This window comes from Gavia stellata, chromosome 14 (genome assembly GCF_030936135.1).
Source record: "Gavia stellata isolate bGavSte3 chromosome 14, bGavSte3.hap2, whole genome shotgun sequence".
Classification (NCBI taxonomy): domain Eukaryota; kingdom Metazoa; phylum Chordata; class Aves; order Gaviiformes; family Gaviidae; genus Gavia; species Gavia stellata.
The window spans coordinates 8,771,600-8,788,911 of NC_082607.1; the positions used below are offsets into that span (position 1 = coordinate 8,771,600).

A 17,312-nucleotide genomic window follows, 5' to 3' on the forward strand; every position below is an offset into this window, starting at 1 on the left:
ATTACTTATTTAAGTTTATCTACACTCATGGAAGTATTATTTTATTGTGTACATAACAGTATTAGACCACTGAAGTCATGGTTTTTTCATGTTAATTATTCCAAGTGTTCCTGTTCTAGCTTTATAATAGTGGCTGCAAGCTGCATATATATTTCTCTTCCCCTAAAACCTGCATTAAGTAATCTATTTAACCTAAACTTGCCTGCTTTTTACAGCATGAAGAGATTAACTAAGTATCTTCTGAAAATTGCTACTAAAAGTAATAATGCAGTCTTGTTCTTCTGTCTCCTGTAACAGATATACTGGATAAGTGATTACGTAAAGAATAGCTGTCTCAAATCCTGCTATAAACCATTGGCTGATACTTCAATTCAAATGAATCATCCAAATGGCAGCTGTGTTTTCAGTGGTTAAATGCAAATGGTTTTGCTGGAACTAAATGTGTTCTTTCCTCGACATCACAGTTAAATAGGAAACCCTCAGCCTTCTCACTCTCACGGTTTGCTATTCAGAATACGGTAGAACTGTTTTAGACTTTAGAGCAGTGCCTTAGGTAAAAGGAAACATGTATTTTTGTACGATAGCTGTTTCATTCTGGCAGAGACAATCATTCTAACTAAAAGATGCCAATATTTTTTCTGTGCTGATACTATTTGTTGAATGATCTGTTACAGCTCTATGTAAATATGTGCGCACTGTTAAATAAACTTTGCAGTTGAACAATGCTTTATTTCTGTAATGCTAAACATTACCTTACTAGGAGTCTCCAACCCCTTGCCATGCTGACCTGCCTTGAGATGCACTCTGGTACTGCTCTAACTACTCCACACTGCAGATTCCCAAAACTAGTAGCCTCTTTGGCAATTGCATTTGTGTGGTTGGGAAGGTATTTGTACTAACACCTTCAGATCTGGCTGTGTTTGTACATCCTGATGACGTGTTCATGACTGTTGAATTCTTTACTTTGCTTTTCACTGTAAGCCTTTGTCTTTCACTTGTAGCACCAGCATCTTTATGTTCTAATGGTGAGTCTAGCAGTGCTCCACGGCCACAGTGGAGCAGTGACTGTTGAGAATACAGCAAACTGCTGCCTTGTGTTTTTCTTGTGAGGATTCTTTGTTTCTGGTAGGTGCTTGTGAACAAAAGGGAATGACTAGAGCAGCATCCAGTTGATAAACATTTCTGTATGGTATCAACCAGTGCTCTGAAAAAAAAAAAACCTTAAACCAGCATTCAGGTTGCTGAAGGGTAGTAGTAGATCGGTATATAGACAGTGCCTATACATATGTTCTCCAAAGGGCTTTTTCACACAGGCTGTCCTTGGCAGATGGTCCAGTGTCAGTTATATTTAAAAAATAAATTAGTTTATGGAAATTGTTGGTTTGGTCCTCAGATATTTAAGGGCACAGTGGCAGAACAGCTGGCTCGACTTTGCCAGTATCAATGTATCAGACTTGATTTCAGTAGCTGAGCTGTAAGAGGTGTCAATCGTGTAAGATGGCAAAATGAAAAAACAATTTTCCAGACTGTACGACTCCAGGCAGGCACTAGTCTCATTTTTATTAAATCGTAAATCATACACTGACATGATAGGAGAGCTATCGTTGTCTGAGCGATTTTTAAGGCACTTCTAACTGCATGTGCATTTTGTTGTAGCTGAAAGATTTACTTCTTGTTAATGGATTAATAATTGTATATAGACAGCCTCATTTAAACAATGATGTAAAAAAAGCTCGTGAGCAAAACTTTTGGGCAAACCATGCGGAAATCAAGTCTAAAACAAGTTTATGGAAGCTTAACTAAAGCTAAATTGTACTGCCAAAACATTGTTATATGTAAGAAGAAGCCATTCCATACTTGCTGCAATTTGGTGTGGTGGGGTTAACTAAGGTATTTATTATTGTGCTGCTGTTAATGGTGTGATGTATGTAATGTACCTGTACTTGCAAAAGCATAATAATGAATCTCTCTGATCCCAGATGCGATCTTTGCATCTCTGTTTCTGAGGTGCATGCCTCGTCAAACCTACTTCATTTAAGTGCCAAGCTTAAATGTATACCAGACAAGTTTAAAGCTAGCTTTGTTTTAGTTTAAGCCACACACTGATTATGTAATACGTGGATCTCTAATGCTAAATCTGACGGCATTTCAGGCCTTTACACTAGGCATTACTTGGAAGCAAAGTTAGATTTTTGCAGCACTACATGCTTTTTTTTACTGCAGGAGCTTCAAAAGGCAAACCCAGTATGTTGAAGCTACTTTAGTTTTTATACTAAAATGGAAAAAAGTTAGAATTCTTAACATGCAAAAACCTGCTCCTTTACCAGGACTGTTTTGGAAAGCAGGGCTCTAAAATCCATTTTACAGCAGTTGCTGTCTGCTCCTTACAGTCGTTTGGGACACTCAGCACAGTAAATTTTTCCATTATGGCAAACAAAGCGCTTGTTGGCCAGACCACGGGCACACTTTGTGCATTTGAAACAATAATCGTGCCAGGATTCATCTTCGTAGTTAACCACACTGGTTCCTCTTCCAAATCCTGCTAGGAGAGAAAACAATTATAGGACGGCGATAGTAGCTTTTCCCGTGGCTGGGTTAGCCCACCAAACAGCAGATCCCGTTCTTACTGCCTCCTGTGCTTCTGTAGTCTTGCAGACCGTATTTGTATGCCTCAAATACTAGCCAAAATTCCACCTGAACCACATTGTTTGCTGCTCAGTATTACCGCTCTTAGAGAAACAGGCAGCTTAGTGTAAGGCTTGTGTGACTTGTCTCTGCAATAAGCTTTTTCCCTTGGATCCCTTCAGGAAACAGTCAAGCTGAAGGAACGATCAAGATGTAGAGCAAGGACAGGTTGGGGTAAACACCCTACCTGGTTGTTACGGGCTCAGATCCATGCTCTAAAATGTGGAATGGAATGCCAGTCCCATGAGACTGGCAGGATAGTGCCCACATGTTACATGTAAAATACATCAGAAGTGAAGCAAATGTCACTTCGGGGCAATAAAACATTGCTCTTTCTTAGATTTAAGGTCCCCAGACTAAGGTATAGGTGGGAACAGTTCTAGTTGGGGAAGTTTTGAAGGAGGTGAATTTGAGGCATGTAAAGGGTGAAGAGCTCAGTTACTAACTGAGACTCCATCCAGCAAGAGCACGTGGCCTATAGTTAGATCACATGTAAATTGCTGAGGATACTAGACCTGAGCTGTATGACTTTGGGGATTGCTGTTCTGACCTTAAGCACTCACTGCCCTCAAGCTGCATTTAATCCAACATACCTGTAATAGGATTCTTGCAGCCAGCACACTTCTTGGCAACGCACTCCTTGTAGCATTCAACACAGTAAAACTGATCCTCTACAGCTGTGAAGCGCTTCCCGCCCAGTTGCTTCTTGCAGTTGGAGCAAATGAAACACTCTGAATGCCAAGGCTGTTCCTGGTAAGTGAGGCCTCCAGAAGTGATGGGCTAGGAGGCAAAGAGCAGAGATTTGTTTCGGAATCGGTAGGGAGGAAGAGAGGTGATGCAGGCATGGGGTGTAGGGTAGGAGGGCTTTGTCATGGACAAGATCTCTTGAAAGTTTTCATTAAATAGTGCAGCACATTTGAGTTCCTCTAGCCTGAAATCCTGCATGCCTGGAGCTTTCATAATAACTTTATTTTACCTGCAGTGACTCTGCAATTCTGCACTAATCAGTTGCAAAAGTTTAAGACAGCTCTTTTATAAAATAACTGGTTTACTGCTTGAATACACAATACTTAGTAGAGAGCTTAAACCATCCCCAAAGCAAGTGCAAGGCCAGTGCCTACTTAGTTTCAGCAGAGTTGCCATCAGAGAATCCTACAGCCCCTGCTCAGATGCTGTAATGTGCAAGAGCCATTAGCGCTCACATTATTATAGCACCAGCTGCTTTCACCAGTATCTTAAGGAAGGAGCATAAGCACTGGTACAGCTTCAACATGATCTGTCTGTTGGTTTACTCTCCTAACTTCCAAAAGACATGTGAGGGCTAGTTCTGGCAGCTGCATTTGCAAAGTGGAAGGACTTACATTCTTGCATTTAGCACAGGTCTTGGCAAACTTATGCTCGTGGCAGGAGACACAGTAGAAGTCGTCACCCTTGGGGAAGAAGCTCCCAGATCCAATCACTTGCTTGCACTGGCTGCAAGTGAAACAGTCCTTATGCCAGACCATCTTCTTGTACTCAACATTTTGGTCTCCTACAACAGAGAGGAACAACTTGTTATGTGGGATTTCAGGCTTGTGACAAACTCCCCACCCTGTGCAATGTAACATACCTGTAGGCAAGACCTGTCCATACCTATGCCCAGGATTCAATTGTAACATGGACATGGGATGAGCTGTTAATTTCTGTATCTGACTTTAGCCAGGGCCCTCTAGATTTTTCTTAGGACATTTATCAGGCGGGTGCCTGAGCCTTTCTGAGAAGAGGACCTTGATTTACCGAGCAAAGCTTTTGGTAGAAATGGTTGAAGACTAACTACTAAGGTGAACTATCCACATGAGGGTTAACTGCAAAGCAGCCTTTCAACACTTGCATAAAATGGACAGGTGAGAGCAACGGTCAAAATTTGCATAATTTTGTGGTGCTCCAGCCTTCCACTATGATGCCCATACCCATAACTGCAGCCTCCATGGCTTGATAAACCTCAATGGTTTTGCCTTAAAGTAGAACTTGGCAGTCATATCCATATCACTGGCACCAGTACCTGCAATAATAGGCTTGAAGCAGCCCTTACACCTGGGTGCATCCTCAGTGGCAGTGCAGTTGCTACACCAAACCTTGTTGTTCTCCCTTAGCATGAAGGGCTCATTGACCAAGGACGTGTAGCACTTGAAGCAGCGGAAGCAGTTGTCATGCCAGTAACGGTTCTTGAAATGCAACTCCTGGAATGAATAGAAATGGAGTGAGCAATAAGCCCTTCTCTTTTGCTGAGCAGCCCTAAAACCAAGCTACTGTCTCATCAGCCTTGGCGGTAAAGGCATTCAGTGGTTAGAGTTGCAGCTCATCTGCAAGCTGTTAAGGGAAGGACATTTAACCAAACTCACTGACACAATCATGTTCACTTTGGACTTTCAGGGTAGCAGAAGATGCTTCAAACCAACAGCTTTGAGATTTGAAGTTCTGTAAGTAAATGTGGGCTTCTCCGGTTGTCAAGTTCCCTCTAGTTCAGGTGTACGTTATTATTGCCATAAACATGAAGCAATAAACATTTGCCAAACTGACAAAAATCAGACCCTAGGTTCTTGAGTGCTTTTGCCCAGAAGATGAGTTTTCTGCACGTCCTACGCAGGCTGGATTACCTGCAGTACTCTCTTCAGGACCACTTGGCATTTACAGCCGTTCATGTGGCTGAATCTAGATCCTGAAATTAGCTCCTGTGCAAAAGCATTCCGTCCTGAGCATCCCTACTGCAGTGCCCCAGAGCCTCTGGGGCTCTTTGCCCAAGGAGCACATGGCCCATCAGCCACAGGACTCGCAGGAGAACGTGTTTTCACACAGCAGCTCACAAACAGACCAGAGCCAGGAAAACAAATGGGAGGATTATAAGCATCTGCCTGTCTTCTTATTATCCATTTAACTGCTCAGCACTCACCTTGGAGTCCGCTCCGATGGGTTTCTTGCACTCAGTGCAGGTGTTGGCACAGAACTTCTCAAAGCACTTGACACAGCAGTGGCGGCCCTCTTTCTGCACATACTTCTTCCCTTGCAGAGGGTCACGGCAGTAGTGGCAGTCAAAGCGCTCTGACATGGTGCCCACGGTGTAACTGCCAGGCCCTGCAAGAGGAAAGAGGGTGAAGTTACAGCACTGAAGCCCTGATAACTGCTCCAGCTTCTTCGGTCTGTGCAAATGAGAAGCATCAGGAAGATGGCTCAGCAATGAGCTTGTGGTGGTGTCACGCTCCTCAAGAGCAGCAAGAGTTGGTAGAGAAAGCAGCTTCTGTCCCAGCACTGTTAGGGCAATTTTGCTATCATCGGGCAGCTCGGTGGTTTATAAAACACAATAGCTCTCTACCAACTGCACTGGCATTTTCCAGGTGCCTCAGCTTTGCCTTTAGGGTCTAGGTTAGGCTAATGAGCCATCACGCTCAGGGAGACAGGGTGCAATAGACAACCTGGGTTCATTCACAGCAATCACAAACTCGTACGTCTGCTAAAGAAGGCAGCATGGATGTCCCCTCACGAATTGCTATTTAGGACGCAGAGAGAGAAATACCATGAAGTCTCAGAAAAATGCGGGCTACGGAGTAAGGCCATGTGGGCCAACTCCTGGCAGTGCTCTGGAGCTCAGCCCTCCCTCCTGGAAGCGCTGTGCTTGCTGCTGCAGTCAGCATAGGCATTGCATTAGTAACACAAATATTTTCAGTTCCCTTAATAGCCATCCAAGATACGAACGCTAGATTTCTGCCTACAGAGAGGCAGGATGGGCTCTGGCCAAGCACAGAAACACATCTCTCTGCCTTCTGGGGTCCAACTCGCTGTGAGCGCAGGGCTGCAAAGTTTGCCCGCTCCACGCTTGGGTCACACAGTTGCTGGCAAGGAGATCAGAGTCCCCCACCAGCCTTTCCCCATCACCTTCTTAAGAGGAAGGATACTAGACTGTTCTATTTACATATTTCACATCAAGCAAGGATAACGATACCTAATTACTCACTCAGAGCCACTTAGTTCATTACAGCCAGGCCCACTGCAGGCCTTGGCGAGGTCCTGGCTGCAGCACCACATAATTTGTACGCAGAAATCACCGCCAACCATGAGCAGAGCAGAATACTTTACATGTTTCCAGCCTAAGCCCGCAGCCAGCTGCAGCCCTCTGAGGCCTTTTGTGCTGGATAGTTGTGCAGCTTCCAGCTGCCTCTTTTCACTGGGCTTTCACATATAAAGTCATGAGGAAAAAACAAGAAGAGATCTCCCTACATGTAAAGATACTTCTTCAGTTCATGCCAGCGGGGATCTGCCAAGGTATGATGTTCCACCACGGCCAGGGAGCCAGCACATCAGCGGGTGTGGGGGCTCTTGACCAGAGGATTTTCCACTTTGGCTGGAGGTGCACGCTTACACTTTCTTCCCCAGACACCCGTCCCCAGCCCGCACGCCCGGTCTCAGCCTCCCAGACCACCTCTGCTATCAGCTCCTTCCCTTTCCCTACGCCCTTCCTCAGAGGAAGCCAGCAATGCTCCTGCGAGCGCTGCAAAAGCTCTGGCAGGGTTAGGTAAGCCCCCACAGTCCCAGAAACACAGCTCCATCTCTGCCCGCGCCACTCACACCCCCGCAGCCCCCAGCACCACGAAGCCCCATCTCCCCTGCGCAGCCAACAACCCAGGACGCAGCCTTGAACTTTCTGCACCATCAGCAACTGGGCGGGAGACACATCTGGCAATGGAGGACACCAAGAGGAAATTTAATTATTCTTTTCCTGATAGAGCTGTAGCACCAGCGCGGGGCAGGAAAGGGAGAAGGACGCTGTCAGGCAATATAAATTGCTACTGCTTCCTGCTGTGAGGTGGGGGAGGCCGTTAGCACCTCCGTGGCGTAGCCTCACCGTGGACCACCCCACCAAGCCCTGGCATTTAGGGGCTGCTTTGCTGCCTGCTCCTGAAGGAGCTCAGCAGCACAACGGCCGCCCGTGCCAGCTGTGCTGCTCCAAGCCCCAGCACAGAACCTTTACAAACTGGAACGGGGCTTGGGGTTTGTGGGATGTAGAGAGGGTACGTCATTTCTGGCTGGGTCCTCACGGCAAAGGAGGGTCAGCGGGACCCCATTGGGCTCTCCCTCAGCCGCAGGATGCTGTGCAGGCAGGACTGCCGTGTTGTTATAGCATGAGGACCTGTTTACACAGCTTTTTCTTGGACACTTGCCCACCCCAGTAATTCTAGATTCACCATCAACTGCGCGGCCCAACCTGTCAGCATGAGAAATCCCCACGCTGGTACGGGAGCGCCCCGGGGCCGAGGGATCGTTGCTGCTGCCTTTGTGGGGAGTGGGGCTTTGCAGCAGAGGCACCAGTGCCAAGTGCACCTCGCCAGAGGAGCGCACATCAACCCCACCCGGTCCTGCCCAGCAAGCCCAGGCACCACAGCAAGAAATGAGGGGTGGCTGCTGCCTTCACCGTCTCCTTTGCCGACCCAACTTCTTTTTCTTTGAGAGTAACGTGCTGTTGGCAGCACACCATGAGCAGCCCCAACACAGCCAGGTGCAAAGCCCAAGGAGGTGCCTGCCTACAAATGAACATTTTGCCATTATTTCAGAGCTCTTCTTCTGCCTCCTCTCTGGGCTCAGGAAGCTGCTGGATGGGTGGCAGCAGAAGATGCTGTGGGCACTGGTCATGAAGGAGCTGATTTTCTCCAGTACCATCTGCAAGCCAAGGAGGAACTGGAACAGGACACAGGAGACGGGACTCGCACTGTTTGCAGATTTTAAAATCCAAGAGTCATCTCACTGCCTCCTCTTTGTCACCCTTTCGATAACTTCAGGCCAGAAAAAGTTGGAGCATTTCTCTTCCAGAAAGCAAAACAAATAGTCCTGGAGAAGAGCATTGCATAGGGAGGCTGCAGCAGAGGTGGAGACTGGGTTCACACCCTTCCCCTTCCCCTAAAACTTAAGAAGCAGGCTGGAGGCTGAGCTGGCAGGAATTACACTCTATGGGGACCGAGGTCTGGAAACGCCGCCTTGCCGAGGTCAGGAGATGGCCATGTCCTGCTGACAACTACGCCAAGGGTTGTGTTTGTACCGGTTCAAGTAAATGAAACAAATAAACAGCTGGGAAATGTGGAAACTATGTGAGCCACGGCCAGCTCTGCAGAGCTTTATCAAGCAAGTGAGTTTAATTTAGAAGAAATGCAATTGCACAGAGTCCAGGGAAAATGGTATCGAAACATTCCCGATCTCAGGTTTAGGGTTGCTTTCAACCAGAACACGTAATTGTGAACATATGGCTCAGGGAGTAACATAATCCTGTGTTCACATGTAACGCATCATGCACTAATGTGAGACACACATTTATCACAGCAGCTTTGGAGCTCCACAATTAGCACCGGGCCTGGCAGCCCCAGGAGCTGGGCTGTACATGCAGACATGCCAGCTTCTGCCTACCTTGTGCCACCTCATGGACCAAAAACCCCCTCTCATACATAGGCCAGGGCATGAATCTGCTTCCAGCTTTTCCCGGAGCTTTCTGCCCTCAGCAGTATCATCCCTGATCTAGACCTGGGAAAGACACCTCTATTCCCTTGCCTGCAATGAAGATGCACTGACCACATTGTCCCAGCAAACGTGCTGGCTGCTCATGGTCTCTGCTCACCCGTGCCATGCTGAGAGCCCACATCAGCCAGACCAGCTTCTACAACCTTCCCTCGGGAGCAGCCCACCCAGGGGCTGGTGCACGAGAGCCCCGAAAGCAGCCAGCAGTGGCTGTGCTGGGACCGACAGATCATTTCCCCAGAGTGGAGCAAATAGCCATGGAGACTTAGGAGCTCTGCTGCTCTGGGGAAAAAGCATTTAAAATCCTACTGCTGCTCCCCTAAGCTGTCCTGTCCCCTCCCACAGAAGGTAGGCAGAACAGAGATTTGTTGTGCTCTTAAAAAAAAAAAAAATACATCTTCTAGAGCCTGGTTGGCAGCAGATCATGGTTTTGGAGATGTTTATCTCCTTAATAACCTGTTCATCTTCCAGCTGCTCCATGTCCCCTCAGCTTAACTTCCCAGACCTTCCAGGTATATTAACCCTGGCCTGTCTTTGCTGTCTGGAAAACAGGCAAGTCATGAAACTAAGGACCGGAACCATGAATCCTCCTCACTCTTTCTTGGGGCCTTTATTTTAGTGCACGCTGCATAGCTTCCCTGTGCAAGCTGTGCAGCAGCTGTTGAGCACACAGTAGGGATTCACAGCAGCGACATAACCATGCCACAGCAACGCAAAACTTGGTGCTCAGGGTAGGCACTCATCAAACTGTATGTGCTGTACCTTTGTGCTTCATTTCACAGTGGTGAGCTTAAAACGACGGCAGTATGCACAGGTGTTTTATACTGGAAGTTATTTGAACGCAGTTTCTTTGGCCGTACGTTTACAACAGACTGCAGTGTCTCCGGGCTGACAGCCTGGTTAAGTATCTCCTGTCTAACCCCAGGAGAATCACGTACCCTGAGGACATGCACTGATCCAAACCCCATTTCAGCTTGACTCTGGGCCACAGAAGGGGATTTAGAAGACAGAGGAGAAGTATGGACAGACTGGAACTATTCTCCAGCCCAGGCTGACATCCATGCACAGAGGATGTTCTGCCAGAGAGAAGCAGGTGAGAAGAGAGAGCGCAGGTTGCCGGGGCGAGGGGTAAGTGCAGTACATGCCCATCCTTAAATAGCCTAGAAGACCCTCAATAAAAATAAGAGCTCAAGAAAAATCCAGCAATACTTCCAGAAACTAACCCCGCTTTAAGCAAGGTGTCCCTCTCCCACCAACCCTGGCAGGGTGCTGTCTAAATGTAGCTCCCTGATGGATTTGGCTACAGCTCGAGGGCGGCTGGCCAGACCAGTGGCCTTCTCAAGTATCAGGGTATTTGGCACAAAGACCCACTCGAATTCAACCCTAACATTTACCTGACCACAGAGGAGGCAGTTAGCCACTTGTCCCCAAAGAGCATCTGCTGCTTTTCGAAAGCAGCCCCTCAGCCCTTGGACAACTATGCCTTCCATCTTTCAAATGAAGATCTCCAATGTTTGGGCTCTGCCAGCTTCCACGCACCTCAAGTCACACTGACACCATGCTGTGGAGCAGTCAGAGGGCTGTCCCAGCGAGTGGTCACAATCAGGGCTCCATCTGCACCCTGCAGCATGACAAGCTTTAGGACGGAAAGGAGGGTACAGACCCAAGAAGTGCCACCCCACAAAAGCTATTGCATTAACACAACCCCATGCCTCTCCTGGGGGTTCCTGTCTCCCGTGGCCCCCGGACTGGTTCCTCCCAGTTCAGTGACCGAAATGCAGCATCACAGTGGTTTGCACAACAAATGAAACCAAAGCACTCTGCAAAGGGAGCTGAAGCATAGCTGATAAGCAAAGCACTTAGCACAGGATATGTGTTAATGTCTCTGGGGAATATGTTTAGATGTGATAAACCACCAAGGAAGAACTTGAAGTGTGGTCTTTAAAAACAACCAGGGAAACTGTGCTTAAACCTTACAGACTATTCTGCCACTTACAAAGGAAGATGAGGCTGAAGATGTTAACCCTCTGCTCTACGCACAGCTGCATACGCTATGGCAATACAGAAGGAAAACCCCAATTGCTTTTTGACTCTCCATCAGTTTTATTTTTCTCAGCAGCCTGAGTACACACAGCCCCTGTACTGCCAGGCATTGGCTACACCTGCCTATTTCAGCTCAGAACTTGGCATCGCCTGGGCTGTCACCTGAGTTACTATTCTCAGCATTTCTCTATGCAATGTCGCGTGGTTTGCTATAAATACCAGGGAATACCCTTAAAAGAAGGGTCCCGTTGATCCGAAATGCAAAGCGATGCTCAGGACTGCACCTCAAGGTCACGGGCACGCTGCCCTGGCCAACAAGGAAAAAAAAAAGCACTTGCAGGTGGTTTTGGCTGGGAGAGCTGGCAGTAACGAGTGGAGAGCTGTGCTCTCCCATTGCCAGGCTGGGGCACGTGCGAGTCTCATACTCTATAACTCAAAAATTAGTCTGTTGATAAAATGGAAGCTTCTTTATTTAGAACAAGAACAGCTCCAAGTTCCTCAGGCGGTTGCCAAAAACATTCCCTACGGCCCTATTGCCACTGTGTCTGAGCACATCGCAATCGTTATTAAATCTTCGCAGTTCCCCAGGGAAGTAGGGACGTGCTGTTAGAAAACACACTGCTCCAGCCCCGCAAACACTTCCCCCAGGGCTTCCTTTTGCACTTAATACAGAGCACAGCTAAGGCTAATAAGGCTCCGAGTGTGCAAAGCACCACTGCCTAGAGTAGGTCTGAGCACTTAGGCAGAGTTTAAGCAGCGAAGTTCAAACTTTTCAAATCAGCCAAAGCACCAGAGGCCTGTTCAGTAGCTAACTCACTCTGGGGCTGCCTTAAGCTTTGACCTTTGAGATTCCTCAGTTATGCTCCCAGCTCTGCAGGGATCTGCCCCCACCTCAGTAGCCGGAGGCCCTTCTCATGCCCAGGTGCCTTCAGGAGCCAAACGTGAGCCTTTCTCCTGCTGCACTGAATTCACCCCCCAGGGCAGGCACTACAGTACCCCACTGCAGCTGCCCCAGAGAGTGGGGCTCCCTGCAGCGTGCGGGAGCGGACGCTGCGCTATAACTTGTTGGTGACAGCACTCCAACCGCAGCATCTGCTCGGAAGACACTTTAGCATTTTGTATTACAGCACAACATCAAATCTGTGGGTCCTTGCCCCAGAGAACACCTCCCTGAGGAAGATGAGAAAGAAAAGAAAGATACAGCTGGGAGTATAATGAAAGGATGGTACAGCATTGGTCAGTCTCATGGGTCAAAGTTAAAAAATAAATGTCGTCTTACATTTTAATTTAATGGATTGCTCTTTTTAAATACTGTTGAAATGTTTTAAAATGATACCACATAAGTCAGATTTTACTCAGAAAGGTACCTTGCATAACGTATATCTGCATCACACACACAAATCCTAAGTAGTTACATGCCATGCAAGAAGCCTCGTGGTCATGCCTTGCCCTGGGAGGCTGAGCGTGAAGTTGGACAGCACGCTGTGACTTTCCTCCCCAGTTTTGAAGAGGCTCTATGTTCCCAACCAAGTCTCATGAGCACCACTATCCCCAGGCTCCTGGTGTGCGGCAGCTCGGTTTGATGCCCGCAGGAGCTGCGCCCCAAACTTGACACCCTCTGCCCAGGCATGTCCACCCCTTGGGCTACGTCTCGTCAAGAGATGCAATGGCACTGCCATTGTACGTTGTGATGTAGGGCTGTAAACGCATGCTGGACACACACAAACATGGTTAGCTTCTAAGAATAGGATAAGCTTTTAAAAATCCCGAAGAGCTTTCAATTGTCTGTAACTGGAGGGCTGGAGGAGTTTAGTCACGGATGGGAAGACAACGCATCTGTGTGCCATGGGGGATGTGCAAAACATGCTCTCAAGATTCCTGTCAGTGTTAATGGGAAGGAAAAGCTAACTGGTTAGGGTCAACCCATTTGATCTACAAGACAAACACAGAGAAGAGGGAGTAACCACAAACTTCCCACCAGAGCAGAGCAAACCGTCTGGGTTTACACGCTGGGCTTCTGCACACTCCCCGCTGCTATGGGTTTCCCCTGCTCACTGCAATAACTGCCATAGCAAGCTTGCTGCAAGGAGGAGCTTCATCCCCTGTTTTCACCTAGTCTTCCTCAAATAACAGCTGAGCTCCAGCCTTCCCACAGTACCAGATACAAAAGCACTTACCATCCAATGCATTTTACAAAACAGATGAGGCCACCACCACGCTCCCAGCGCCAGTCCCCCACACTGGTTATAAGCCCATTTGCCATCATTAGTTAGAGCTGCAGATTGCTGAGGCTTAAGACTGTATTCAAAAAAGTTATTTTGCTGGTGCAGGAACCTGTTAGCAAAACCTTCCTCCCCATTTACCAGATGATGCACACACAGGGCTTCTCCCACAACAGCCGGCAGGACATCCACTTTACCTGTGTGTCTGTGGAAAGCCATGATTAGCAGCCCAAAGTCACCAGCAGCCCCTCAGGTAACAGAGTTCACAGTCTCCTGGCTGATTAGGAGCTGCCCCGTTTGATAACATACATTTAAACGGACGCTATTAATATGGACGGGACTCCTACCAGATGTCCACTCCCCTCCCCAGAGATCACAACCTTAATCCCCCTTGAAAATTCTTACCATTTTAGGTGATCTGAGGGAGAAGAATAGGATCCAGAGACCTCTAGGTCTCTGTAGGCAACATGTAAATACCTGCCCAGCTACTCAGCACCCAAATTAGTCCCAAAGGCAGAGTGTGCCTCAGGAACTTGACCCCATGCTAGTACTATTTGGCCTTGGCTTTAGAGCTAGATTGCGTCTCGTAACAGTCCTGAGCTAAATTACAGACACGACGTTAATTCTGCGCTGCCGTTGCTGAAGGGAAGAGGTGGATCACAGCCCCATGGGGGCCGGAGGGGCTGCGGTCCCAGGAACTAGCAAAGGGCTCTCCCCTCTCCCTGCAGGGCCCAGAAAGGACGTGGGTTGTACCCCTGGGGACCCAGCTGGCAGCCCACAGAAGTACCAGGAGATACATTCGTGGGTGGGTGAGACTTGCCTTCAACATGAGGGTCACGCTGAAGTTTTATTGCCAGTAAAACTACTGTACCTGGTCGTCCTCCAGCTTTTACCCTGAGGATGCTCAGGGCATTAACTGTTCAAAGTGAGCAAATCCCTGAACAGCAGCACTTAGAAAGCCAGGTTTCCTGATTATGGGGCTTCTCTAGCATCTAGCAGTATGGCTGGGCTCATTCCCAGCACGTGGCTTATAGAGGGCACTGGCTCGTGTCTCTGATCTCTTTACTCAGATGTCCACAAAGCTCCCTGGAAGACCCCTGCTCCGTGGCTCCAACCAACCTACTTCCACCCCGTCATGACAGGGAGCGGAGGGATCTCTGGTTCAGGGCTCGCTCCCACGGGGACGCGCAGACTGTGGCAGCTCCACGGCCATGCGCTCGCTCCAGGTTATGCAATTGGCGGCGGTGCACGCTCAGGGCCGGGGGCCAGGGACGCCCAGCTGCTAATCCTGCCTCGACACTGACTCACTGCACGGCCGTGGGAAAGTCAGTTAACCTCCCTGACAGCCACTGGGAAGAGCCAATGTTTATCATTCCTTCCACAGAGCCCATCGTGGTGGTGTCAGGCCTCTGAACAGCAATCGGCATCTTCAGCCCAAGTGGCCCTGCTACAGCCAGGAACCGGGAACATCTCCGCTTCCCACTTCCAGAGGTCCCGAGAGCTCCTCGACCGTACATACATGGCACAGCACGCACAGCCTCCAGCCCCAACACTGGGCTCGGTGACACCCTGGGCCTTCGCACCCCTCTTAGGGCTCCCAGGTAGCACATGTGCAAGGTCAGCATCTCAACAGCATCCCAACACCTCCAAGTTTCCAACACAGCCTGGAAAAGGCCATGCTTGACAGCACGCCTTCCCAAAAGAGCACAGCATGGATCGACTTGTGTAGCAGATTGAGGCTGGGAAACACGCTAAAATACTAGCACACTGAAACACTTTGGCTAGGAAAAACCCAACGTTATTCTGCCCCAGCTCATCTATAAACTCAAGCAAATTGTTTGCATAATTCAGATGGTAACAGGAACCCTAACAACTGGTATTTTCCTGTGCTAATCTTGCTGCGCGCAGTGTAATATTTACAGACATGAGTTCATTTTTGGCAATGCACGTAGACTTTGCACCATTAACCATTCTCATTCCTTTCTAGTTCCCTACACAAAGCGCTGGCACCCTCCCGCCCGGCAGTCATTTCCTATTTCCCCCAGAATACCATCATATTTCAATTAGAAACAGTATCCTTTGCTCCCCGTCCTAAAAGGTGGAATAGCATTGCTGTGCAATGTCAGCAGCTGCCACATCCCACCCCAGAGGCGGCTGCAATTCAGCAGCGGTTTGCCAGCATTGCAGAGGCATGCGGAGAGTAGGGACAGACACTTGGCCATCAAAATATTTCACGTGCACAAATGCATGTGTTTTTGCAGCATGACAACAGGCACGGGCTGGAGGAGGTGGGACAAGGAAAGCTTGGCCAAATACAGGAGGAAGACCCACATCCCTGCTGATGCCCGTGAAGCTTCACCACAAAACTCCCCAGAGCAGCATTTCATGGCACAACTCACTCTGCAAAGCCTCTGGTGATTCCCCAGAGCAGCCTGTAATAAAAAGGCCATTTTCTTTGAATTTGTGGCTCCCCAGGCCAGCACAGCAGGGATGGGCTGGGGAACAACCCTTGCTGAGAGGACAGGGCTGCTCTTGATTTCTTGGCTGGGTTTAGCCACATGACCTTGGGTAATTCCCATCTCTTTCCCAAGCCCCTCTTCATCCCCACAATCCCAGCTCCCTCCAGGTGTGATTAAACACACTGGTGGTGCAAGGTATAGCACAAGTGCCGAGGAGGGACATTGTTACCCTGTGAAACACAGCAGGGAGCAGAAATCCCCCGGAAGGAGAGGGTGCCGCAGAAAGAAGGCATGCCAGCCCTGTCTGAGCCCTTCTCTGCTAGCCAGGCACCACGCGCCCGCAGGTCCCAGAGGAGACAGCACTATAAACATGTCAGCGAGTGCAGAGCAGGGCATGTAGGCTTGGGTTTTCGTGTTTTTAACATTAAACGTGTCCTGTAGGTTTTCAGGACCCCAGAGAGCTGGTCTGGACACACTGACCCCACCGCACAGGTCTGACTGCAAAGTGGCATGGCTGGGGCATAGTGTCATCCGCTCGGATAGACAAATGATTCACATTGTGGTTTCCAGAGTATTTTCTTGCCCTAACAATCTTGCCAGAAAAGATCTGGGCGTCTCAGCTTGCTCACACATCCTGCTGTCACTCAACAGGCAGAAAGTCCTAAATAGAGCTGGTATAACCCAGGCATTGATGAACTATTAGTCACCATCATCAAAGAAAGAAGCAGGGAGCAGTAAATACAAGCAGGAGGGGAGCACCTGTCTGTCCATCTCTTAGGGTAACGCTGTACCTTCTGCTTCCATACTCACTGCTTAGCAATGCACAGTAAACCTGCATAGAAAAGCGCACTAGCTATTCCTTGGGCTCCCCATAAAATGTGAGCCCCATATTGCTCCCTACCCGTCCTGTCGTGCAGGCGGGCGCTGGGCTCACTCCGTGCTCTCTCTCCGGCTGCTGCTGTGATAGCACAGGACCAGCACAGTCCCATCGGCCAGGGTTGCGCCAGGCAGCATGGGGGTTAGCACTCCACATCCAGGTTTGCTCCCATCCACCATTTGCACAAACACTTCCTTCTTTTCAAGTAACAGCACAGCAGATTTGGGTGGGGTTTTTTTATTTTAAATCTATCTTAGGTTGCATGTAATGTGTGTTCTCCCACAGCAGAGAGCACTCCTTCTGCCTAACCTATTGCAGACCCCAGTTAAACTTCCCTTGGCTCTTCTGAGGCAGAAACTAAACAACGTAATTTTTTTAAAACTTTTTTTTTTTAAATATGTGTGTATATATATAAAAAGACAGAGTTTGCAGGAAGCCAACCAATAAAGGAATTGGGCTTAAGAGGAGAGAGGACACAAGAAAGAGCCTGTC

General features: G+C 48.6%; 1 protein-coding gene across 4 annotated transcripts in view; it reads right to left on the reverse strand.

The window, feature by feature from the left end:
* Positions 1-1,535: 1,535 nt before the first annotated feature.
* The window catches only part of FHL1 (four and a half LIM domains 1), a 31,427-nt gene continuing 15,650 nt past the window's right edge, over positions 1,536-17,312 (reverse strand). The window contains exons 1-7 of one of the 4 annotated variants that reach the window (XM_059824287.1): positions 13,682-13,703; positions 9,138-9,140; positions 5,615-5,796; positions 4,727-4,904; positions 4,047-4,216; positions 3,279-3,465; positions 1,536-2,542 (exon numbers count right to left, since the gene is read on the reverse strand). In XM_059824287.1, the coding sequence (XP_059680270.1) occupies positions 2,385-2,542; positions 3,279-3,465; positions 4,047-4,216; positions 4,727-4,904; positions 5,615-5,796; positions 9,138-9,140; positions 13,682-13,703 (900 nt within the window). In that variant the 3' untranslated portion in view covers positions 1,536-2,384. Of the gene's footprint in view, positions 2,543-3,278; positions 3,466-4,046; positions 4,217-4,726; positions 4,905-5,614; positions 5,797-9,137; positions 9,141-13,681; positions 13,704-17,312 lie in introns of those variants that run through there. The other 3 variants (XM_009814307.2, XM_009814299.2, XM_059824288.1) reach the window with 3 other exon arrangements.